The sequence below is a fragment of the Tauraco erythrolophus genome, chromosome 6 (genome assembly GCF_009769465.1).
Source record: "Tauraco erythrolophus isolate bTauEry1 chromosome 6, bTauEry1.pri, whole genome shotgun sequence".
Taxonomy (NCBI): Eukaryota; Metazoa; Chordata; class Aves; order Musophagiformes; family Musophagidae; genus Tauraco; species Tauraco erythrolophus.
In genome coordinates, this window is record NC_141470.1 from 16,994,226 (window position 1) to 17,022,065 (window position 27,840).

General features: G+C 37.0%; 1 protein-coding gene across 1 annotated transcript in view; it reads right to left on the minus strand.

The window, feature by feature from the left end:
- Positions 1-27,840, minus strand: part of SHANK2 (SH3 and multiple ankyrin repeat domains 2) — a 317,236-nt gene that overhangs the window by 133,042 nt on the left and 156,354 nt on the right. The window contains 4 exon segments of the mRNA XM_086613043.1: positions 1,731-1,774; positions 1,777-1,854; positions 3,452-3,534; positions 23,939-24,014. Coding sequence (XP_086469169.1) covers positions 1,731-1,774; positions 1,777-1,854; positions 3,452-3,534; positions 23,939-24,014 — 281 coding nt within the window.

Sequence of the window (27,840 nt, forward strand, 5' to 3'; positions counted from 1 at the left end):
CAGAATCACCCGATAAACATAAATTACACAGAAATGGATTTGATTTGCATGCAACAACTGCCTTCAGAATTAATTACAATATGCTGGACTGTTTAGAGTATGGATTAATGTCCTGAACAGCAATGCATGTGCATGTTAAACTGCTCTTCTAAGCTAAGGCTATGAGTAAATTCTCTAGACAATTACTTATAATTCTTCTTTCATTTGCCAGAAAACGAGTAAAGCTTTGTGCAGAATCAGTTACCCAGACTTCTCGCATCCCTTCAGAGATCTTAAAAAAATCCATAGGCGTAGTTATCATTCTGCAACCCTCTCCATTAAATTACCCATTATTCACCATCAAATCTATCTGCGAAATCAGCCAGTACAGACTATTCATACTCCCTATAGATTAAAAGCCTAACAAGAAATCAACTTCTGAAAAAAAGCATTGTTTAAGAAAAACCCACCTAACGTCAATAATCATAGTTTTGAAAGCCTCCTCCTTGCACAGAGCACATATCAGCACAACTGGTAAGCTATTGTTTAAAAGTTTGCTAAATGCTTATTCTTAGGTAAGGAAAAATGTGCTCTGAAGACACAGATAAAAACGCATCTGTTTACTTTAGAAGTCTGCAAAGCCTGTTCTTTCACTCTTACAATGTGAAGAAGAGGTGCAACTATTTAAATTCAATCACCACGGGAGTTCAATGTACACAACAAATAAAAGCTGCATATTATCTCCTCTCCTGAATGTAAAGGCCAGCTTTGAAGAAAGAAATGTTGTAGCACCACTAAATACTTTAACAAAACACATATGCACCTGAAGAATTTAAAATAAAATAAAATAATATAAAATAAAACAAAATAAAACAAAATAAAACAAAAAAAATCAATAGATCTTACAGACAAGACTTAGTCGATCCATCCTGAAAGATCTGTTTTCAAACACCTGGTTTCACAGAATCAAGGCATTGCTTGTTGGTCATTAAAAGTTTGGGAGGGGTGGGGAAAGGAAGAAAATCCCAAATCATGATTTTGTTGCAAACTGCCCAGTAACACTAAAAAGGAGTATCAACTATTTCAACAAAATCTAAAATACCAACCAAAAATCCTGCGAATACAAAATGTGAAGACATTTTTGGTATGGATGAAGAAAGTATTTAAATACACCCTTTTTATAAAGTAATTTATACTGTAATAGCATCCATTGCTTTACATACCTATATCTATATCTATAGATATATATATAATTGTATTTACATTGCACTGTTGGAAATACATAATTTCAAGTAAAGTAATTTGCTTTATTCTCCATGGTTTCTAAACAGTACTAGACCACTGATATGTCTCATTGCAGAAACAGTTGCATAAAGAGTCATTAATTTCGGTGACTCCGTAAAAATATTTAGAAGACCACGGAACTGGTAGCTACAATAAATATTGAAATTAAACTAAATCTCAATTCAATAATGCAAAGAAGAAGAAAAACTCCCAAACTTCTCTGATAGTGCATTGCCAAACAACAAAAAGAACAAATAGAAAATTCCCAGCCAACCTGAACACCGTTCTTTTTACCTGCTTTCCTAAATGCTGCATGAGATTTTTAAAACAGCTAAAGTGAAGTACATTATTGATGTTAGCCCACTAAACTTGCTATTCAGAAGCATCACACGCTTTTTCTGAAGTAAATTCTACAAAGGGAACATCATTCTTTCCCCAGTTGAGAATGAAATTTCAGGATCTCCTACCTCGATCAAAAAGTCTCCAGTTCTCAGGCCAGCTTGCCATGCTATCCCCCTTCATCCACAGATTCCAAGTACTGCAAAGCAGGAAAGGCTGGAGTTGGGGTGAATTCTTCAATTGGTGTGTCAGCTTTAAAAATAAATACCACATTAAAAAAAAGAAAGTTACCGAGTGCTTGTAAATACCACTTAACTAAAAGCCTATTATCGGCCATTCGAATTGATGGTTAAAAAATGGTGGGTGCTGAAAGTAAGAGGACTCCGCCTCAGAGGGATCAAGATGCTGGGACCAGAGTGCAATCTCTCTGCAATAGCAATCCACAGGTCTTCAATTCAGAGAGGAAAATACATGCTGCTTTACTGACACAAACCAAATCAAGCTGTATGAGGCAAGAGCTGGATTCTGAGTATTCCAGGATTTCAGTATTAGTTCAAGTAACCCTTTTGGGTGTCTAACAAAATGCTTGTAACTCTGGCAACCTCCAACTAAAACTGAATTAGGTACTGTAGCCAGAAGAGAGCATCTGGCCGAATTGGGGCGATGGGGGCGGGTGGGGAAGGATTAAAGAGATCAAACTGAATTTTATTTCTAGATTTCGCTGTATATTACAAAGAAGACAACAGAATAAATCACTTTTTAGGAAAGGAGGCACAGCAGGCCTTGTAACAGCCCTCTCTCTCCCGTCACGTACACATACAAGCAGAAAAGTCCTTGGATCTTTCACCTGAGGTGCTCTCACTGTTACAGAGACAATCTGGGGACAATCGTGGGGCTTGCACGAGGGAGTAACCTCTGCTCGATGCACAGACAACTCATGCCAAGGGGTTAGCTAAAAGGTAGCACTATCGGCTTTCCTAGCACAACTCCAAAAATTTTTTATTTAGCTAAAATTAGAAAAGCTTTTACAACATGGAAAATCTACGGTGGCACTGGTCTGGGGGTGGAGGAACAGGGAGAGAATAAATGAAGTCCCAAGAATGAAGATATGGAATAATTTTCATGCTCAAGCAAGGCAAGGGAGAACCCATGTAAAATGAGGGGGAGCAAGAGATGGGACATACCATCATTTTTTTTTTAAAATACAAAAGGCGCAAACTGTACTGAAAGTTAAAAAGCAAAGCATTAAATAGAATGCTTTTTTTAACTCTTAAGAATGCCATTATTATAGATTTTAGTCTACAGAAAAGTAACATGCAGCTCAACATATGAACAGCTTTTAAAATGAGCACACTACAGGCCATGCAACATACGTGCAGCTTCTCAAGATATAAAAAAAGATCATATTTTCATACTAAAACTGCACCAATGTCACCTTGCAGAAGATCCACACCTATTTTAAACAAAACATCTCTTGTCTATTTCTATTCGTAGACCTATTTCAATAGACTGACATTTGAAATAAGAAGCAGGTTTTAAGGAAAGCAGGTTTCCCCACAGTTAGGTAAACTGCATAACAAAACACATTAATGACAAAATATTACATACACCAACACAAATATAGACAAAACTTTCTCCCCCCAAAATGATTATACAGTGCTTCTCCTATGTAAAAATGCAAACTGCTTCAGACAGAAGCCACTAAAATCCGTCTGAGTAGTATAGCATACAGAGAATCCTGTTGTCTAGCAACCAAGTGCACCAAGAATAATTCCTGCTTATATTCAGAGATGTATAAATTTCTTCATGCCAGTGCACATCACACACACACACACACAGAAGCACATACCTTTTGCCCCTCTGAGCACAAATCCAAATCCTTCATTGTCTTTTTTCTGCAGGACCACTGCCTTTTCTTCTATTATGCAGTCACTGTAGAGAGAATTCCGAGGATAGCGACCATTATTACATCCCTTCATCACCACTGTAGTAGCTGCTCCTCCAGTGTGCAGGTTCATCATCATCACAGCCCGTTAATCAAATAATATTGCAGTAACCGAGCATGGGAAAATACAGAACAAATAGCAGCGAGGGGAAGACAAAGACTAAGCTTAATGATAAAAGAAAACATGACAAAGCAACTTAAAAGGAATAAAAAGGCAGAGAGGAAAAAGAAAGAAGAAGAAATCATGCATGGTGGTTTGTGTTCTATAGGAATGACTGAATGAACATGTGATCATGTAATCTGTGGGCTAGCTAGGACTCTAAAAGGAAAAAAAGTAAGTGAACTGAACGACAGTATCATTAATAAACTCCTCAATCGTGGATGTACCAGATGCATCTTCTAGTGAAGCCAAAATGAAACCAACCAGAAGAAAAATGAGGCAGCATTTAAATTTAAAGATAATAAATTATGATTTTATATTAGCTAACTAAAAGGCACAAATATATTCTGAAAGCTATGCCTTGCATCAAAAGCCCTTTTTCAATCCTATTGGTTGCATGCTGCAAGAATCCCACATGATCATCTGACAGCCTACAATGCTAACAACGTGCAGCTGCCTTGGCGTCATCAAGCACAAATTTCCACAGCATCGAGAATCTGCATAATTGAAATAGTAACAAGGCATGCACAATCGGGAAAACACGTTTCTACGGAATATTGCCCATCTTCTGATAAACAATTAATATTATAAAACAAGGAGACAGTGTAGAGGACTATTTATGTAAGCAGTATGTCCTTAAAGAGAAAGTAGCCTTAGGAATCTTACTGTCATTGGCTGAGAAAAAAGTAGACGGTGGATGAAGAAAATGCATAAAATCCACATTAAAATGGGACCCTTTATATACAGGGAACGATCTTTAAAAGCCTTAACTTGTTTAGTGTCTTTCACTAAACATTAGGTTACTAAAAACAAGCTCAAAGTGAAAAATGATTAAATAAGGATTTTGAACGCTGTTTTAAGTATAAAGCCATTACACAGCATGAGTTGCAAGACATTCTTCTGAATAAAGACAGTGTCAGGGGTTAAGTATTCAAGACTCGTAAGCACTGCAAGCCGTGCTGCTAGGTCAACTTTAAAATCCCTACAAAACTATTTAGGATAGGAAGAAGTATGATCGAGTTAAGTCTTTTTCTTTTCTCTTTTTTTTCTTTTCTTCTTTTCTTTTTTTTCTTTTCTTTTCTTTTCTTTTCTTTCTTTCTTTTCTTTTTTTTCTTTCTTTTCTTCTCTTTCTTTTCCTTTTCATTTTTCACTATCCAACTATTGTTACAACTGGTCTTGTACAGAATTGAGTCACTAAATCATTCAATTCGATAAGAGACCAGATCTGCTTCAGTGCCATTAATCATCCAGAAGGGGAGGAGGAAACTAATGAAAGAAAAATTGATGTGACCTTTTTATTTAAAGCTCTGAACAAAGACAAGGATGATGATATCTGGACACCAATGGACAGTCTCCAAACCCCAGATCTTTCATGTATCACAGAGACTATCCTTTTGGTGGCTTTCCAACTCTAACTGAGGCATGCGACTTCATGTTACTGCTAAAGTGATGATGTAATTGTGTCTTCCACACCACAAAGTACTTAAACACCGCTGAATGGAAAACACATGAATTAAAACTGCCACAACAGTGACTTTCTGAGCAACAGATGATCTCCATAAGTATTAACAGCTTTTGAATACTGTCTCTCAACTTACTATTGTTTACTGTATAATTCAGACATTACCTTTTCTTAAAATTGATACCCCTGCTAGGGAAAGGATATAATAAGAAAATATCTATTTCTCAAGAAAGCCAGACACATTCCTCTTTGGGGATATCAAAGTGGGATGGAATATGCAACCTCTGAGCCCACACTGAAGCTTTCCATCAATGTCCTAATGTTACCAACCAAAAATGAAACCGACCAAACCTACAAGTCTGCTGCCTTATTTTCTTCATTTCACCACTCACATTTTCAAGGTGGGGCTCCATACTTATCCACTGAAAAGTCAAAATAAAGCTGTCTCCAGCCTCTTTCTTAGTAGATGGTCAAATTAATAAAGCCGTTTCCTTCAACTTTCCTTGTAAACAATCAATAGCTTAGTTGAAGTTAGAAGGCTACTTTGAGAACCTAATCATAGAAAGTGTTTGGTTCAAAGGAAACTCGTCCTCTCCCTTACTCAAATCCCACTTACATCTCAATTCATTAAAATAAAGAATTCAGAAGCCATTAGCTAGGTACCTTATCAAACCTTGCTCTGATTCTTTAATTTCTGTTGACAAAAGTAAACAAATTCATAAAATCATTCCTCAAAAATCTAAAGGCTGAAGTTCCAAAAGCAGTGCTCAGAAAACTCGGGATCAATTCACTTGATCAACGGCAGGCATCTACACCTAAAAAAAACCCGCATCTAGGGTCCTTTCACAGTCAGCTCATGAAACGAACAGGCATTTTCAAGTTATGCTCTCTTCATCCTAACGTAGAGGTCTATGATTTAAAAGAACAAAAATCACTTATAATTTTCATTTCATGTACAGCACTTTTATTGAATGAACTACCCAGCTTTATACTTCAATTTAGACATTGAAAGTGGGAACTAAAATGCCAAAATTCTACGAAGTATTGTGTCTTACATGCAAGGGGAAGGGGAAAGGGAAGGGAAAGACAATTGCCACATGAATTTTTGGTAACAAAATGTACAAACTGATCTCTATCACTCAAGAAATATAGCTTACTAATATACTGTTTCAGTCATGTACCACATAAGGAAAATGCCATCACAGCCTGTAAAGTTAAAATGTAGGTTTGAAAAAATCAAATGCATAGCCATTTCTTCTCCTTTACATTCCAGGAGAAGGGAACCTGCAACAATCTTCTAGCATGAGCAGTTTAAAGCTCTTTAAAGCAATCACAGAAAGCAAATTGATTCTCTACGCACACCCCAGTGCTGCAGAGCTAAGAACCAGCAGCAAGAAAAGGATGGATTCAAACATGCATTCACAAATAAACTCACTTGCAGCCTCCACCCCTTCTCCCAGCAAACTCACTTTGCATCCCAAGAGAAGGGGGCAGAAGGAAAGAAAAAAAAAGTTTAACCTCTGACTGTTTGCAATATTGCTTTTTTTTTTTTTTTTTTTTTTTTTGCTTTGCCATGACAGAGTTCCCTTATCTCAATGTCAGCCTGGACCTCTTCAGTGAAGACATGCTGAAGGTCTCTTCTCAGTCTACCTGGTCTTGGCAGGCAAAGCAGTGCCAAACATAAAAATAGGTCAAAATTTCTCACAATGAACCTTCTTGTCAGCTTTCTTTGATCCTGAAGGTGTTGTAAATATGTAGCAACAGAATGCATTGTGGGTATAGCTACCAGTGACAAATAAAGGTGACATTACATTACAAGCCTGTTCAGAGGTCTGAGTTCAAGCAAGAGGAAGAGGCATTTCTTCAGAGACACTTTGAATACAATGTATGGCTTTACATGAGGCTGAACAGTCCCTGCTGTCTGAGATATGGCAAATTTCAACAGGTAATATCCTACAGTCCATTTCTGTCCTGTCTCAAACTGAAAATAAGCAGCATCCATTTCAGATGAGTTTTCAGAATATAACTAGTTCCATATTATTGTAATAAAATGAGTAATTTCAAAATCAATAGCTCATTACTTAAACAGGGCACATATTACTTTGACTTCGGGCTGTGTAAGTGCGAGATTCATTGCATACAAAGTTAAATGCAAAATATATCCTATCAAGTGCAGTATATTTCTGCATGAAGTACAATCTTAAATATAAGAACTTCAGGCCAAAAAATAAGTCAATCTAAAATCACTTTAGCTTTAACCAAACGCTAAATATTAGAAAACTTACTTGTTCATTGGTTCATGTAACTTGTCTAACACTTTAAGGCTCCAGAATTGTGCAAGCTGTTAGAATTTCTGAAATTTTACAGACTTACCAATGGAGAAAGGAAATGGTCAGAGGGAAACCTGAGATTTGAGCCCAGCACTGTTATGTTCAACATAACAACCAACATTTGTATAGACTTTTCAAGACAGCAAGAATAACTGTCTAATAGTCCACTAAGACAATACTCGAGGAAGGAAGTAGAACTGCAAAGTCCTTCATAAAGAGTTTTATGAAGAAAATAAGGTTGAAGCACAGGTTCCTGATGGCGGCAAAATCATGAAACTCAGCTTCCATTTCACAACTAGAATAAACACCCTATTTTAAAGCATGATTTACTCTAAAAGTTAAAACACTGAATCACAGAGATGGAAAGTATCAGGGCCACAGAATACGTTTAGGCAAGTTTGCATCACAGGTATTGTTGCTGATTTCAATTTGAAAAACAGCATGTGGAGTACACTCCATTGGAAATTACCATCATCTGGAAATGAAAATGGGCATTTGGTATTGTTTGGTATTTTGTCAAACTCTCCCTAAGGCAGAGGAAAAAACAAATTTAAATAGGAAGTATTTTCCTGATTCTCTCCAGTCATGCATCCTGTAGAAGCATAATCTAAGTCTAACCTTTTCAGATTTAACAAACAGGACTACAACCTGTCAAGGCAGAAAAGTTACTTAACAGACCACATATGAGATTCAAACAATCAGAGTTACAACCAAATGAGTAGCCTTATCAGCCGTCAAACCCTTCAATCAGGTGGCTTGCTTCATCTTTGAGTGAGAAGTTTTCTCTCCAAGTTCACTTCTTTCAGTTGGCCAAGTAAATCCAAATCTCTGTTAGGTTTTTTTATGTCCACTCCTCTGTACTCTTTCAACTTCAATTTTGAAAGATTTACCGAAATCACAGCTAGCTAAATGTTAGAAGGATCAAATCACAGCCCAACAATAAAGGAAATGCCTTTTTTATACTTTGCCAGATGTGATATCTAAACCATTCCATAAATGTATATACAATGTTTGAAAGCAGTTACATTAATTCCTTTCTGGCTAAGACAGTCAATTTATGGCGAATACATTCAAGCCCATAGAAGGGCATTTGAAAAATCTGTTCAAGAGGAGCTCTTTACTGCTTGTTCTGACAGTTAATTCCTGTTAAAAGGACATTAAAAAATGTCCTCTTCAAATATTTGCCTTTTTTGGGGAAGTTACCTGCCCTAATACCATATAAAATTGAAACGATGTCTACAAGCAAATCTTATTGTAAGATATAGCAGATTTCAGTGGAAAAAATTTGCTGTCATTGCTGGAAAAGGTCAACCTTACTATTTATAGTCATCTACTGTAATGACATGAGGAAAACTGGCTAATCCTAGTAAATAAGGCCTGTAAGATTAAGGAAGACTGTATGAGATTGTTCAAGTTTCCCAGGCATTGATCACCCACAGCTGTAGGTCTTACAGAAGAGCTTTCACAGCTCTTGTGGAACATGTGGAACAGCAATCACTTATTCAAGAGGTATTAGCTACACCAGCGAACACAGTCCTCTCCACAGCAAATAGGAAAACACATGGATGGGTCCCTACCTAACCCACTTACAACCCAAACAGAAACAGCAAGATGTAGTCAACCGTATATTGAAAATCATAGTAACCTCTCTGCAATACGTTGCCATCACATTCAGAGATTCCCTCACATGATGATGTTGTCACCGCATTGCAATGCAATTTGTCTTAAGAATGTGCTTGTTTGGTAAATATATGATATAGCTTTGAACAATAACAGGTTATTATGCTAATGAATAATTCACAACCTAGTGCTACTCCCTTTGATAGAATCTTTTCACAGTTTCTTGTAATAAAACACCAATTTCCACCTATTTTGGTGTTTTACCATTTTTCAGAATGTGTGTTCATTTTCTACATTTTGCTTTTTTCAACTACTTAGTCCCACCTTATAGTAGTGCTTTCTGTAAGCATAATATCTCTTACAGGAGATATTCAGTAAAAATATAATTACATATTTTTGTCCTGCCTTGTGTCAAAAAAACAAGCACAGCTCTTACTCTCTACAATTGATCAATCCTGCCAGTATCTTTTAAGTCATATAAGATGAGACTAAATTATTTTCCGTTAGAACACATGTTTATCTGGAAGTTTATAGAAAGATGTGTTTGGGAGGAGGCCAAAAAGAAAATATTTTCAAATAGATTGCTAGTAAGTATAAACATTATACTCAAGGAAAACACAACCTGACATTAGAACAGAAATACTGAGAACAGTTAACTTTAAGTTGATAAACTTCTTATTTGATAGCTGAAGACAGAAGTCAAAGGAGTATAATGATTGTACAATAATTTAAATATGACAGAGAAGGAATGAACAGAGTCACACAGAAAAAAACACAGGGTCATCCTTTCTGCCCTTCAATAGCGGAGGCCAAGAGATTCTCACAATAGGCTATCGAAGTAAAAACATTGTTTCCTTTCTTTGCAGTGTTTGACTTTCCCCTTTCTTTTCCTTACCCCAAAAAAACATCAGAATCATTTGTAGGAACTCACAGATGTAATTGTTTCTCGTTTCTTCAGATAGGGTATTGGGGCACAGGCCTACATTTTCTTCCGTCGAGCTACCATACATAAAGTGGAGTTAAGCTGAAGTTGAGTTGTTGCTCAAAACAATGATTTCATTATCATGATCTAGAATTCTCAGTTTTAACATTTACTGTTAAAAAGGAATTAGATGAATTAGAGGTTATATTTGAAGGTAACAAAGCTGCCCATCCATAAAAGCTAATACAGTTCTCAAAATAGCCTTGAATGTCTTCAAAGTAATTACACTGAAGAATAAGCATTATTTCATCAGGCATTCACAATGACAGAGGCTCCAAGTCATTTTGCTGTTTCACCAAAAAACAATTACAAAATCAGGGCTGCATACGGATACGAAGTGTGGAATAAAATGCTTAGTACTACCTATGGATTCCAGCTTCACAGGTGCTCTCAAGGAAATCACAGCATCCAACAACAGTATCTTTACCAGCACTTTCAACAGTTGGTTGTGTGTCAATGCCTTACTGGCACAGCTGGCACTCAAACAAAACCAGAGAAGGACAAAATGACCAACACCATCACCCTTGCACTATTGTTCTCTCTGGCTTTATAATTTGTGGCAAATAACTTCAAATTGCAACAGAAATGACATATTCTAATTTCTCCTCAGCTGACTTTGCATTTCCTCTATGGCTGAATGGCTAGCTCAGTACAGCCATGTCTTCCTCAGCTGGCTACATTCAGGCCAAGTAAAGGAATGGTAAACGAAGAGAGGATGCTTCAGCAATCCTCTCATATACGTCCTATACTCACATATTTGTCTTCCAGATCTCCTGTATCAGTGCTGTTTCTACAGAGTTCAGTAAACATCATGTAGAGATCTCTGATCATGAGAAAAGCAAAGCTGCATATTTCCCGTTGAAATGCATTTGCTGATGAAAGAGGTAAATGCCAAACTGTAACACGCCATAGAAGACATTTAGATGTTCCCCAATTCCTATAGTGCACAGGTCTATATTGCATTGTGAGGAAACTAGAGACTACCGTAAAACCTGACAGGGCATATAACAACTTCTACTTAAAAAGGTGTTTCATTCACACTTTTAAACAAGCAATCAAGCTGTCTTTATTGGATTTTCAATACTCGATATCCTTGGTAAAAAATGACCATTTCTTCAATAAGTTACAAAAAAAAAAAACAACCACAAAACACAGTCATGAAGTAATTTGATAAGAATTAGGAATCCAGAAACATTGTGCTACTTTTTCCAGCACTGTGATGGACAGAGTTTCCCAAAAGATTAACCATAATTATAAAGAAGCAACCTATGTTAAAGAAAGTAACACTGCTATATACTTGAATAAATTTATGCTACAAAACATTACAAAAACATAAAGGTTTTAAAAGAGAAACATTAGATTTTATGCTACAAATTCAAAGAAGTTGCACAATTTCTTTATGCAGAACCAAGGAGAAACTTCCTCTATCCATGCATATATATCCGTCTCCATTCTTACATCCAGGCTTTAACTACACTTAATATCATATTTGGTGTGTAGGAGAAGGGAGCAAGTAATCTAAAGTAATACCCAAGTCAACTGATTTGGCTAGTATTACTATTGATTTGGCTAGTATTACTTTTGGTTTTTTCCTCGTTTTCACCTTAAGTTGCAAAAACTGTAACCACTAAAGCAACATACTGATATAGCAAAATAGGAAGTCAAGCAACTTCCTGGAAATATAAATCATTCAGTAAAAGTCTGATTTTATATTATACAGAAATCTCAGGATAGGATATGAAGGAGAAAGAAAAGTCAGTGGTAAGGTCATGATCCCATATACATATAAACACACACACATTATATATATGATACATATGGATATCTGTACGTATGGATATATGGATATCCATATATGAATATATACACAATATATATGTACACACAATACAGTGAATATATACAGTCTTTTCTAAGATAAATGTTATTGTTCTCTTGCGTCTGCACTGGTGGGGGAGAACAAAAAAACATGGTGGGGTGAGGAGAGTGGCAAAGTGAGCTTAAAAAAAAAAAAAGTTTCATTCCTCTATCTTAATTAATTTCATTTGTATTTTTAAAATAAGTACTCCATTCAAGTACCACACATGACAAAGTGAAAACTAAACATGAAATATTCAGGCAGGTGTCCTTCTGGTACAGAACATGAGAGTTTTATAATGCAGAGTCCTTCAAACCATTTCATACAGATGTTCCATCAATCACATTAGTATTTTGGGCTAAAGCACACTCCACTTAGACCTGACACTTGGTAGCAATTTTCGGTTGTAATTATCAAGCATTTGAGCAATCTCAGCCTGCACTATGAAACTATTAATATTCATTGCTCATACTATGGGCCTTGAACAAATAGACTGTACAAACACATACGTACGTTTAGGTAACTAGAATATTTATCCACCTTATTTTTTAGGTTTGTATTTTTCTACCCCAAACCAGCTGCAATTCCAGTCGCTACTATTGCCACCAGGCCACATAGAAATAGGAATTTTCTCCCTAAGCATCTTAACATATAAAGTATTTACAGAGAATGAACAATAGGTGTTAATAACAACACTGCTTTTCTATATAGGCTTTTTTAATCAATAATTTTCCAAATTTTTTTGCTAAAGGTGATCAGTATTATCACAGACAACCACAGTAACAAGGAAAAGAACATGTTTAAGGTTAGCAAACAGGACAAGTAACACAGATAGAACCAGGGAAGTAAATCCAGATCTAAGATAATGGTATGAGTGTACAGGAACATAACTATATTAACAACAAAGATTTCCTTCAGCTGATGCAGCATCTGAACTAGTTCATAAAACTCGCTAATCAGTCTCTGTGCTTCTCTTCTAGTTGGTATACATCAGCCAGGACTTTGAATTTTTCCCTTCCCTTTTTAGAGAGAGTCACTGGAACATATACACAGCCACACTGGGTTGGCCATGCGTACTCCACCAGCCCCTAACCAAGCTGCGCTACTTGTTCCTTGTCTTGCTGAAAAACATGGTACACTGTATTCCCTTCGTCTTGGACAGTTTTGTCATCACACTTCAGCATGTGCACATGCCATGGTAACACAGGGGACTATAGCTGCCTGCCACAGGATCTCTTGATTGGTGTTTCTATAATACACTTCAGTCACACTTCCAGAAAAAAAAAAAAAAAAAAAGGTGTTTTATTAACACTTTCAAAATGTGTTACAAGCCGTTTAAGGTAGCAGTTTGACATTGCAGGTCTTTATAACAGTTATTAAAATCACTATACATTTCAGTATCGTCACTTGATTTGCTCACTCAGCCTTTCAGAGAGTCTAAACATACGAAAGGCTACACATAAATAAATTACGAAATAGGGGGAAGAGGCTGGTGATTCCACGACTGGTGATAACTATGAGTTTCAAATTAGTTTTAAGGGACCCCTCAAGGTTTCCATCACACTCTGTGTGCTACGATGAGCAGGAGGAATTATTGTCCTCCTGTCTTGCATTCCTTGTAAACTAAATACAGCTCTAACCAAGGGAAGTCTGAGTAACCCCGACTGTTCAGTTGTACAGATGTATTTTACTTAAAATTCTACATCGTACAGAAGTGTATATAGTGCTTTAATCAGTGTTAAAATTCTTATAAAATTTTGACACTTTAGTACAAGGCATGTTACAAGTAAGTTTCAAAATAGGTGAGGTATCAACGAAGGCATAAAGGAAAGATTTTCTGAAAGCGTTTCCTCACTTTTTTCTTCTCCAAGACCTTTGAAAACACAGTATAGAGTGAGAAACTTAGATTTTCTAGGATTTTACTGACAAGAAATTAAGAAGTGGCTTTAATTAGAATTTAATTTACACATATCCCTTTAAAAATCCTGACTAATCACAATATTGTTTTACAATCTCATTAACATCAAAAAGGAGGTGGCATCTCTACCTTTTTTCTGAAATATATTCTCCTCTCTCCATTTCTCTAATTACACTAAGCCCTTGAGCTATTTTAAGCCTACTCTCAATTTTGTTTACTTATCTGCAAAACAGCTTGAGAAATGTCCATCTTAACAGCTTTCCTGTCTAACAGTATCATAATTTTCAGCAATTTTGCCAAAGCATGGCCAGCTTAGCCCACGACTTTGGTAGCAGTGAAAAAATCACTGACTTTACAGATACCAGCTGACAAAGAGAGGGAACTCTGCTTTAAAATTGGCCATTTTCATTAAGTGAATGCTGAACAGGAATCTCTCCTTATTGCCCCGTTTCCTTCGATGTTCAGCTATAGCTCACTGGTTGCATTGGTGCATTATTTCTGGAAATAGGAAGCTTTTATTTCGTAAGTACTGGGGACAAGGTAATAATTTTGGTTTATCATTTCAAATCAATGGAGTGACTAACTTGAGATGCATAGAGTTTAATTTTAAGTGCTTTTCAGAATGTATGCTATTTGAAGTGTTTACAGTAGAGGTATAAACCACCTCTGCTATAGTTAACAACTGTTCTACCAATCTCACGGTGCTACACTACTAGTCTTTGCAAATGCTAGTTTAAAAGATCACACAATCTACTTAATATCAGCCCTAGTTTCCAATTCTAGCATTAAACTCTTAATTCTGAGACCTGTTATCTGTACCCAACATGCTTTTTTTTTATTTGAAAAAAAAACCCAGAGAAATTAGAAGACACACGGGTAACAGTGTTCTTCCTAAATATTCAGTTACCAGTGTTTCCTAGTGCATGTATTTAACTACATATTCACTATTCTTCCATTTGGAATTTTATCACAAAATCAGTTTCAGTGAAATGCTTACCTGTTAAATCAGATCTTTTGTCAATGTATTTTAGACTAAATCAAGTGTTCATTAGACATTATTTCTCCAGAATATGGGACGAAATTTTATGTCAGAGCGAACAGGTACCGCCAGCAATGTCACCAGCTATTCAATTGGCATATCTGCCAATCATTCAAACCTAGCATCCCCACCTGCATGCCACAACCTCTGAGGACAGAGCTAGCATCTGTCTCTTGGCTCAGTGAAAGAATGATAGTTTCAAAAGACTGGGACAGAGAATCCCTCTATCTGTCAGGTTCTTGGCATTCATCAGCAATACATGGTAGGGTTTAAGTCGAAGTAGTCTAACACATGGGACTCAAGGCCAGAGCTGCTTTATTCCAGGTGAACACCCTGACACCAGATACCGCTTGCTCTTTAGCAGGTACCTCTTTGTGTGGTTTGACCCCTTCCAACTGATGAAGTCATACAACTCCAGCACATCAATTTGTCCCAAGACAAAACTATGCACCCTCCTCCCATCATCTTATGTTTTGCACAACAGAAATGACCAGCTTTACTTAGAGCATGAAAGTCAACCCCTTTCCAGCTTCTCGATTTTCTTCTTTTAAGAGAGGAGAAAAAGACATATGTTGCCTTCCAGTCAGCCTTAGATTTGCTTTGGAGATCAAATTCTGCAAACGCAATAAATATTTGTGAAAATCTGGTTGGAAAGAGGGAAAAAAAAAAAAAAAGTGGTTTAAATCATTGCTGCCACTGGAGGAAAGCCCACAGTGCGAACTCAACAGTTATTTGTTCCTTTTGGCCTGCCAAAATTTAAAAATGCATCACTTACAATCAGAGGCACCATATGTCAGCTTTTGCTCATCTGGTGATTAGGTGAGAGGAAGGCAGCCAAAGGTGTGGTGGGGCAAGGAATTAAAGGTCTCAGAGAGGAAGCTAAGTCATCACAGTGAAGGCTAGAAGACAGGAACGTAAGCCACTAATTGTTAGAAACATAACTGTTCTTTTCCCCCCAAAACCAAACATTTTAATCTCCCATTTTCCTCTGCTGTACCTTGCATCTAATTATGTGGCTTCTGTTTCTAACTAACCTGGTACCACACCCTTACAGTCTCTTCTTGCTGTCCTCACCTTCTGTCATTTCCACTTCTTTTTTTTTTTTTTTTATTACTTATTTCTTCTGTTCTCTATTCTAATTTAGAAAACTTTATTCCTCCCCATGCACAGGACACAGCCTGCTGCTTTCAGTTCTGACATTTAAATCCATTCTGTCCTCGAGCATTCAGTCAGAGGAGCTCCAGAGAAAATACCATTGAGCTTGAGAGTATCTGTTGCTGTGCTGGAAATGGCACAGCCATCAAATCCTGGCCCTTGTAATCAGGGCCCATAGTTAAAGTTTGGTTTTCACTAGTGCTAGAGGATGGTCCTCAAAGTTTTCCAGCAAGAGCATTTTAATTTTAAAGTTGGGAAGGGCTATATATATTCTTCTTCAACTTTGGTCCTGGAAACTGTTCGTCTTTCTTTGCTAACACTTTTACTGCTAAAAATTTAGGCAAACATCTAGCTCAGGAAATGTCTGACAAATTTTAATCATTAGTTACAAAACCATTAGTTACTAAAAGCAGGATCTTACTGAAGTGCTTTAAACACACTTCACTGTTAAGGCAGCAAACAAGTTAATGCAATTACAAGTTCATGGAAACTCTTTCCACTCACCGTACAGTTTTGCATCTTCCTGCAATTGTATTAGACTTTAATATTGCATCTTCATGCAATTATACCACAGATTTCAATGAAGAGATCCTACAGTTCAGAGACATATACACACATCCTTTTTACCTCCTATTTTAGCAATTACTTTAAATATTTTCTGTAGTCACCAACACAAAAAGCTTAGTTGTGGCAGCACACAACAGCAGGGCAGGCAAAGTGCAAAGTTGTTTATTAGCAAGTAAGATGATTTTCATTAGAAATTAAATAACTGTAAATGAAAAACTTCACATTTTACATCTCCACCTGTTCCACAAAATCAACAATGCCTTAATTATTGTTTAAACGTATATAATTTTCCAAATTGTATTAAATTATATTTTTCAAGTTAATGAGGCACAAGGTATTAAAAATGAGCTAGTCATCTTTCTGTCTCACACGTTAAGAGCAGTTCAGCTCTATGACACTATTATACTCAGAGAATATGAATTAATTCAGAACAGGCATCAGGCAAGCCCAACAAAATATCTTTAGAAATAAAGTAACAATACACACACATAATATATTTTACATACTTTGTTTTCCACAATTTAGTTGACAAAATTGACAGAAATTGAGCTAAATATATATGTGAAAAAGTTAAAACACTACTGGTTTTACTTCTTTCCATCAGAGAAAAGGAAATCAAGAATTATGTTTAAAATCTATGCCTGCAGCTAAGAAGAACTGTAAAATCACTTCCAACTTATTATCAATGTATCAATCCCAGAATAAAGGAACAGAAATCAAATTTATTTTTAAGAATGAACAGCATCTGTTTTAACATCCTTACTCCCGTTCATGCAAGAAATCAACCAAACAGCACAAACTACACTGAAAACATTAGTACAGTGGAACTGGTGCCATCCAACAGAAAAATCAAAAAGGTCAGTTATGTCAATACAGAAAGACGTGTTCTCTATGTAATGATACTTCTCTCAGTGTCTCCCTCACTGTTCTGCAGGCCCATGGAGAACCAACATGACGATGCGGCAAGCAGGACAAAAAAATTCCTTCAGGTTTTGTGAAGAACCAGTTGCTACAATTTAACAGATTGCTGCTGATGGCTGCACGCAAGCAAGCAGCACTCAGCAAGTACATACGCCAGATTCACACGACATGGAAATGGGACCACTGCTATAACCAGGCCATAACCAGGTAAAGGTTCCTCAGCTCCCTGTCTAGCATTACATACCTCATGACTTGCGATAACCAGAATTCTTCATAAGATACCCATCCATTTAAAATATATATTTAAAGTTACGAATAATTGCATTTTTCCAGAAAGAAGACAACTTATTAATGTAAAACATCCACATGAAACCAAATATCAAACTAGATGACAGTATTTCTGCCTCAAATTGAGAGCTTCCACTAAAAAAACATGTAACTACTGTGTAACACACCTAACACTTAAACTAATAGGAAAGTGCCATTTACATCAGAACTTTGGGACAAAGAGTGAGGTATTCAACAGGTAGATTTTGTGGCTTAAAAAATAAAATAAATAAAAAGCACTACATAGCATGCTGAATTGCAGGGGTAGACAGCTTCAGCTGTGCCCAAGGGTCTTCTGAGCTGTCCAAGATTAAAGCTGATAGTGCTCTATCCGACAGTGCAGACGACAACATCAACAGAGAATTGCTGCAATATACAGCCAAGAAGAATCTCGCATTTTTGTTATGTGTTGAACGTAAATCGGCTTTTGAGGAGTTGCTTCTGTCAGCTTCTATGGTCAGGAGACATGGATGCTGCCACCTGACTTCAAGTAGGGACATGAGGGTTAATGGATTAAGCTTTTAATTAAGCTTTCTTACACAACTCCCAGATTACACAATCCAATTTTCCTCTTTTTTCATTGAGAAAAACAGAGTGAAAAGCAGAAGGCAAATCAATTTGGTCCCGTCATTAACCTGGTGACAACAAGCCTTTGAAAACGGTTATTTATTAGTACATCCTCTCCTGTGAGCTTCTTCACACTGCTGTAGCCATATGACGCCAAGAAAAGACACCAAGAGAACTTCTCCCATGCAGGGATTAGTACCAGTCAAAGTGGTTAGGGGGAAAAAAGAGAAAAAGATGTGAAAGTAGGTCATACTGTGAAGAAAGGGAAGACACAGAAGAGGCAGGAAATGTTACATTTATATCACATACTTCATAATTGCATTGAATTTGGCATCCAATTATGCTATTGACTTTCGCTATTTCACTATTCTGTTGGGGGTGAGAGGGAGATGATGCAACTAATGCAGTGGCAAAAGTTTCCACTGTTGTGTTCTAAAGCTTCAAAATCCATGAAGGCAACTGGATCACGTTTTCCACCAAATCAAGTTTATAATCTTTACATAGTACCAAAATTGCTCATATTTATGTCTCCAGAGTATGAAAACTAAGTTACCACTTTATCATCAGTCATATGACATTTAAAAAGGTGCTAACATTTTATATTTGTAATTAAACAACTAATTAATTTCACATATTTTAATTTGATAACTTCAATTTGTCTTCTCTCTGATTTTCCTGACTGAACAATTCACCGTCTTATCTTGAGAGAATTAATCAATTCCTTCACTTCAGTTAAGATGTAGATGAAAATTTATCATTCCTAAACGTTTGACTAATTTTTAATGTTTTTAAGAATAAATAATTTATTTGAAATTCCAACATCTATTCTATGCCTTAGCAATCATTTCTGTTATTAAACTGAAATTCGACCTTGATGAAAGAAGACTCCATGAAATAACTGATTTAAGACCTACAAATAATTTTGTTTGACTTAAAGGTAGTCTTGATCTTTAACTAGACTTCTGAAGAACATTTATAATACTTCAGAAGCTTTTCCTTTGCTAGTCGCAACATTGACCATCCAGCCTAGACAGGACAGACCAAAACATTTTTCCTAACAAACTCAATGGGATTCGTTCTCCTTCCAGCTCTCAAGAACACTGTTCCATGGTTGTCTCGACTAATGCTGACCACAAATACAGAGAAGATGTGTCAAAGCAGTCTTACAATATCTCCTTGCATTTTTGTTGGTATATCTCCTCTTTAGGACAAAGTGTTAATGGTTTAAAAGAGAGTATATTCAGACTAGATATAAGGAAGAAATTTTATGAGAGTGATAAAACACTGGCACGGGCTGCCCAGAGAGGTGGTAGATGCCCCATTCCTGGAAACATTCAAGATCAGGTTGGACAGGGCTCTGAGCAGCCTGATCTAGTTGAAGATGTCCTTGCTCACTGCAGAGGGGTTGGACTAGATGACCTCTAAAGATCCCTTCTAACCCAAACCATTCTACGATTCTATGATTTTTCCATGCCTGCTTTCTGCTATCTCGTGGCATAAAGCATGTCAAGTAAGTACATCCTCAGGCCATGGCATTTCCTGGGGTCTAACACCATGGGTACTGCCTGCTTGCTCCATCTGGAGAGGCAGATGGACTTTGCCTGTCTCACTTGCACCTCAGCCTCCAGAGCTGCAGCCTGAGACAAAAGTCCAGGGACATGTATTTGTTCCAGTTCATCCAATAACAGCTCCTACTCGCGTTAAGAAACTTTACCCTCTCTCTGCTGTATGTATGCCTATCCTTGTATTGGATAGGCATATCTATTATGTGCCACTGCAACAAAGTCCACTTCTCTTCAGCGTTTGTCCATTTGCATCAGATTAAAGGAAAATGATGGAAAGTAATTAGTTCTTACAAGGTTTTACTAAAACAGTAAAGGAATCCATGTAAAGGAACGTCAGCAGTAGCAGCGCATGACAGCTGCAAGAGTCAACGTCATTTTTGTGTGACAGAATTAATGTATCTCATCAACATTTCAAGCAGATAATACATTAGACCTGGTAGTTTTAAATATTCTATTTTATGATATTAATGACTATTTGTACTGGCAAGCAAGTCTCACTGCCTTTCTACATATTAGTGAGTATACCACCCATTTTCCTAAAGTATTAATGTATGGATAACTGATCTCTTATGCAAAGCTGAAATAGGATTTAATGAACCTCCATTACTCAAGCTGCACATTTTCCCAAAGATGAAAAATGCTACGTACAATGCATTTTCCCTGCATGTGAACAAGCCCATTAATATAGATTTCTGAACAGAGTGTTTCTACTCAGCAATTTTTGCCCTTTGGGAGGGTAAGGAAAAAGAGGAGGGAGCAGACACTTCCCCTCACTCCCCACATCATCTCCATAAAGGAACTGGATCAGCTTTGTTAATACCTTGGTTTCAAAGCTCTTCCTAGAACATAAGCACAATTGCCTTCTGACAAATGTTTGTTAAAACTTAGCTGCAAGCAGTTAAATCTGCTTTACTGTATTCTTCCCTTACTTTGATTGGAAATTATAACAGAGAAAACAATCAAAGCAGTACCAATTCGGAAATACTGAGAACTGCTGTTAGTCTGACACCTTGTTTTGCCTCTTAACAATTGCCCTTCCTGAAGAAGCCCGTGCTACAAATTAAATCTGTACATACTAACAAAAGACATACTAATCTCCAGTCAGATTCTTAAATGCAAATTCTTTCTCTTTACCAGCAATACGTAAGCACCAGTAAAATTACCGTTTAGATGTACAAAAAGCCGATTTGCAGCCTCAGTCAAGTACCTGAAACGCAACTTTGTGTGCTTTTGCAGTTTCAGGACAGCAAGTCCTTGAACTCTATTTTGTTTAGGAAAAAAATATCAAAACAGTGTTTCACTGTATGCTGTGTTTGTAAAAGATGAAAAAGGAAGTTTACCTTTCATCATGGTATGTTCTCTGTAAATACATCATTATAGTAAGTTATTTTATCCACCTCAGAGAAACAAGTTTTTTCTTTTCCAAGAATGAACTAGGTTTGGAAACTTGGACACCAAAACCATTTTTTTAGTTTTCCTAGTATTGTTTCACAAAAATTTTAAAATTTCTGTACTTTCTCTACTTAAAAGTGTGTTAAGCAAGTCTATCTGCTGTATTTCTTGGAATTTCCCACTAATTCTATCCTCTTCTACCTTTCCTTCTCAATTTCCACTTGTACTACTGGACTGCCATTATTACTGCACTGAGTTTCAGATTCTCTGTGGAAATTATCCTAGAGTTTTCTTCAAAACTTTGCCTTCCTCAGAAGCTTCCAGAAGAACTTTGTTGCTTTCCCTCTTACTGCTCAGACAATTAACAGATGTTGATGCCAGAAACAGGAACAGTTGCAGACATACTTCATACCTAATTTCTCAATAATAAGGCTGTGCAAAAAAACTATTGGTTTATCTGATAAAGCCTCCTGCTCAGCTGTAGTCCTGAATCAGGTAATGTAAATTTTTGGAGAGCTTTGCTGTTGCACTCCACAAGACCAACACCTGAAGAGGAAAAAAAACCACAACCAATCCAAAAATAAACCAACAACCTCCCCCTTTCCTCAAAAACCTCACACACTTTCCATGACTTCCCAAAAGCAGAGGTAATCCCCAACAGCCCACTAGTTAAAAGACATACTTGAGTACCACTGAGATAAGGTTCAAGCCCTTCGTCTGAGTATGGCTTTTGACATTCTGCTTTCAAAATAACCTCTTTAAACAATAAAGAACTGCCTATTTCAGAAAGGCAGATGGCATTGTTCTCTCCCAGGAAAGAACTCGAATTTTCTTGGGAAAAGGACAACAAAAAATCCAAATGCTGTAGAATCAATAGCTCCCTCACCTCCAAAAAAAAAGGTTTTGATAGAACTGACACTTTCAAATGAAAAAAACTTTTGTTAGAAAGTAGAAGCAGGTTTCCAAGTGAGACTATTTGGTATCTCTGAGGCAACAAACTGTGGCCACAGTTTCTAGTTTCACAGAAACAACCCTATCCATTAACCTTGAGACAAGGCTATGAATTTTACAGAATTAATCACTTAAAGAATGTTGCACAAAGACAGCTTTTCTCACTGGAAACATAACTAGTGACCAGTTAGCTTCCTCTGCAGAACAGTTATGTGTTTCATAGTACAGACTAACAGCTTCTCTTGACCACTTTATCATTATTAGACTACCCACTCAATCACATTGTTGTCCAAAAAAGCTCTGGTAACTTGGCTTATCATGGCAAGGGAACACGCAACATGTTAAAACGGAGTTTCTCTGTTCCTAAATCCCAGCAGCAAGTGTTGATGCCCTATAGTGCATCGTACACAGTAACAGGAAGATCAGAGCCTCCAAGCCAGGATGACTGTAGCCAACCCACAAGCCTGTTCTTCCTCCCACTGTGTCACCAAGCCTTCCCTCTTCATCCAAAATTGCAACGCTCTTTGAAATCACAACTCAAGGGACTACAGATTTACATATTTTCTGAATATTTACAGGCTGTGTGCAGTAGACAACCAGCAGGCCCTCTGCCTTTCAGAGCTCCACACACCGACCATCAGGAACACAGAAAGACATCTTGGGTATCCAAACTACTTCAGCTGACTGGAAGTCCAGTCTCCCTCCCTAAATTGTTTTACTGGCATAGAAACTATGCATAGCCCTCAGAACAAGGACTAAGATCACATAATAAAACAATGATTACCGCATTTTATTTCCTTTTTTTAAAAATAGCGTGCTACATGAAACTCTGCCATCATTCCTTTATATATTTCAGAATTCTTCTCCTACAAAAAAGTGTTTTTTATGAAAACTAAAAAAAACCCAAGCTGTAATTAGACACGGGAGAAAAGCATAATGATTCCAGTATGCCACCATGATTTCTCAAGAAGACACCAACAGCTAACTGAGGTTCCGCACTTTAAAAATCATCCCTTCAACCAGAAGTTGGCTGTATGTCCAATGTATATACATGTAGGAGAAGAATCCGATTAAAAATCATGAACACTCAGCAGGAACTGCAAATAAATAATCTAATTTTTAAATTCTCATTTCTAATGGCTTGATTTCTACTTAGGATCTCAGATACCATTCAGAACAACAAATCACAAAATTTTACTTTGGTTTTCTTGTCAGCAAGTATGATTCTGTGAACATATAGAAGGCCTGATCTTGTGAAGTATCCAGCAATTTAAGTGGTCCTTGACTGGAAAAGCAGCTGGAACATACTGCTTCTGTGAAACACTGATCTCTTTCACCATTCATGAAAACAAAACACTGATATTCACTACTTTGTTACTCACTATTTTTGTAGACCCATCCCATATGAAAAAAGTAAGCTGTGATAAAAAACACTTTAGACGTAGAATGATACCTTGAGAAGCTTTGTTTAGTCATCTGCTTCCCTCTTCCCCTCAAAAGTCTAAACCAAAAGTAACAATTAAATAAAACCCAGAAAGGTTTCATAAACAGATTGCAACGAAAAGAAAATTTCTTACCTTGAAGCATCAAAGCTGTCATAGGATCCAACTGTGTAGTGTCTAAATAGTTTCTTTGTTCTATCTGTTCGTGTTTCTGCACAAAGAAAAGAGAACCTTTAAATAATACTCCTGTATTTCTTAAGCAAGTGCTTTTTTAATTTGCAATTTCAAAGTAGATCTTCTACTATCATCAATAAAAGAAAACTTGCAGTACTTTATAGAGCCACAGAATCACAGAATGGTTGAGGTCAGAAGGGACCTCTGGAGGTCATCTTGTCCAACCCTCCTGTTCAAGTTGGGCCACCTAGAGCTGGTTGCCCAAGACCATGTCTCGACAGCTTTTGAATACCCCTAAGGAGGAAGACTCCACAACATCCCTAGGCAATCTATTCCAGTGCTCAGTCAGCCTCACAGTAAAAAGTGTTTCCTTATTTTCCCTTACATGAAAATAACATGGTTTCAATGTGTTTTGAAAAAAAAAATAAAAAGACTTTGGAGTTGAGACGTTCTTTTGTCATAATATACATCAAGTCATGTAACAGAATGGTTTGGATTGGAAGGGACCTTAAAGATTATCTAGTTCCAACCATCTGTCATGGGACACCTTCCACTAGATCAGGTTGCTCAAAGCCCCATCCAATCTGGCCTTGAACACTTCCAGAGACGGGACTTCCTGTAGATCAGGTATCATATCATTCACAAGATTTAAAGTTCCACCCATATTCTCAGTGGCAAAACCTTTCAAGTCCAATCTTTGGGTCTTTTATAGCTTGGACTACGAGGCAAAATACAAGAAGAAATAAAGAAGAAAAAAACAGCAACACATTTCAGAAAGGTTGGAAAAATAGCCAAAAGAATGCAAAACAGTGGTTTTTATTTAAACACACACACAAAACTAGAACTATTCCTATAATTTTATTAGGCATATGGAGAATGGGTTAAGGGGAAAAGTAGCTGCCCACATTCATCACCACCAAACAAATCTCACAGGAAATAGCGCTATGAAACTTGTACTACCATTATATAGCAAATGCAAACAATTCAAACACCTAGGGGATATGGGGTGATGCAAAAACCAAAAAAACTTCATATTTGGGAAACATGAAGAACAAAGGCATAAGATAACATATCTACTAAAAAAGGCATTTAAAACCTCAAATACATTACAGTTTTATATTTATGCCTTTTCTTAAGAAAAAAGCATCCATCCTACTGAAGCAGCTCCCACATCTAGTGGTTGCAGCATTAATCAACCTATAGGACTACGAACTTTTATTCACAAGTATTTCTACAATTCACCAACATTAATACTGGTTTAGTATGGATAACAGTTAAAGTACTTAGTTTAGAATCATATTTGTAGAACAACAGAGCTAAACATCTCTCTTCTTCTAGGATTGGAAAGATACTTTCCAGTTTATTGCTTTTAGTGGATACCTGCAGGAGCACCAATAAATCAAGTATGTGGGAAAGATGCAGAAGCTACTCCAGTATTTGGTTGCTTCAGTTTGCACAGCAAAGAGCATAATGTAAAAGCTTACTTCCAAAGAAGCATTCAAATTAAGTTAAACTTTAACAAAAAAGACAGTAAGAAACCTTATTTGGTAGCTTCATATATTACAACAATTGTTGTTCAATTATTTCAATTTTCTGAGTCTTAATCAGCCTTTACCACAATGATATTTTAGTGTATTCATTTCTCCTCAGATGAGTATCTTTAGTGCAGTCCCTTATTATACGGCTTCTTCATCTAGAAGTAGGGAAGATACTTATGCAGAAACTGTAAGTTTTGAAACAGGAAAATGTCTTGCTTAAATACAGCTTGATCCTCAAATGCAATCACATTAAACTAGGCTAACAGACATCAAAAATCAAATTTAAAAGTTTCCAGTTTAGCTTGTGACCATGAAATTCTCATCTGCATGGCTAAGGAATTTTTCATTGAAGGATAGTCCAACTCCATTCAAACAGATTTTATTCATTCTCCAAGGCAGACATAGTCCTCAAGGTACACCATCTCTATGTCACAACTTTTCAGGATGTTAAAAACTACTGTGAGAGGTAGTGCTGTCAGATGACCAAGTGCTCATCTGCAGAGAGACAAAACACATCAGTGCAGGATGACGGGCTTTAAACACGGCCAAGGAGCACACTGCAGAAGAAAGTACTGGGAGGCAGACTTTGGGAAGAAGAGTTGACAAAATCATCTTTCCTTGCTTTAATCAGTACAGCTGGCACATAACTGTATCGTGCCTACAGTTGGAGACATAAATACAAATACATACATAATACAGAGAAATTATGACTGAAAATATACGTGCAGGTTGAAGCTGGTTAAAAGTAGGTTATTTCTTTGTAGTGATGCACCAATTTGGAAGATAGAAGAAAAGCAGTACTACAAAACTCCACAAACCTATACGTTTATATCAATTTTTGTGGAAATTAGCCAGTCTTCTTCCTACAAGATGGCCAAAGAGGGAGAAAATCCCTATTATAATATGAATCCTACTTGGTAGTTTTGTATAGGCTTATTTTGCCCCTTTGTCGTTCACCTACAACCTATATTTCTGCCAAAGAGGTCTTACCTTTACCCCAGGTTCCAGCTCCTGCTGCCCTTATCCCCCTGCCTTTCTGGAACAACCAGAAAAGACAGAACTTGCTCCAGGACTCATCTAGGACCTATCTAAACACAACCAAAGCTCAGCCAGCCAGCACGTTAGCTGCAGGGCTGGAGAACAACACACTGCCTTTCACAGAATAAGAGCTGTAAATGTAGTGAGCAGCAATGGTACCCAAGGCTACATGACAGCTGCTCGAAGAGATTTGGCTTTGAACGTAGCTCACTGTATGACTGTATCTCAATGTGCTGCAAGGGGTTCAGTGAATTTTATGGGTCGTTGCCTTGTTGCTAAGTTTACAAATTTAGCTTTAAAATTCAGTACCCTGCTGTGATGTGGAATACAGTGACCCTGGATGAATTACAGTCTATATTCCCCATCCAGCAACGTTCTTTTTCAAACTGTCCTAAAAATCAGATTAATATCAAGAGACATAAATCAGAAGAAGCAAGAAAAAACATAAACCTGGATTCCACTAACAGCTTACCCTGGCCTGTTTTCAGAAGTCAGTTATAAATAATTAAATGAACAAAGTAGGATGACGATATTTTGGAGATCTTAAATCCACTGCTAGAGCCTTAAGGATCCAGATGTTTCTTCTGCAGAAACTGTTTTCTATAGCATGATATTTCAGTGCTATTAATGAATCCAAAGTGGGTGGAGGAACGGAAAGGTGCAGTAAGACAGAGAGCTTTGTTCAGCTACTTGGTATTGCAAAGCCAGCATTCTTCAGATGCAGCTTGTATCTGCTCCCTGTATCTCCCACCCCTTACTTCCTCCACTTCTTTGTGTGTGACCGTATTCACAGGGATTATTTGGGAAATCATTAGCCTTACAAATCCCTGGACTCAAAGCTAAGTGATATGTTTCCCAGATTGCTCTGTAAGTTCTTTAATTACCCTCTTTTCCTCACCTCTGATTCAGATTCCAGTCTGTCCTATTAAGTAGCATAAGTATAGACATCCAAAAGCTGGGAAAGGATCAGGAATCTGTCATCAGAATGAATGGATACCGAGGGGAAAAAAAAAAAAAAAGGAAAAAAAAAGAGAAAAAACCCCCACTCCGTTCTCTAATATGACTAAATAATACAAAGAACCTATAAGTAATTATAGACTAGATATAAGCAAGATATCTTTTTATGATGATGGTGGTAAACACTGTAACAAGTTGCCAGAGGGCGTGGCAGATGCCCATCCCATGGAATTATTCAAGGTCAGGTTGGACAAGGCTCTGAGCAACCTGATCTAGTTGAAGACATCCCTGCTCATTGCAGGGAGGTTGGACTAGATGACCTCTTAAAGG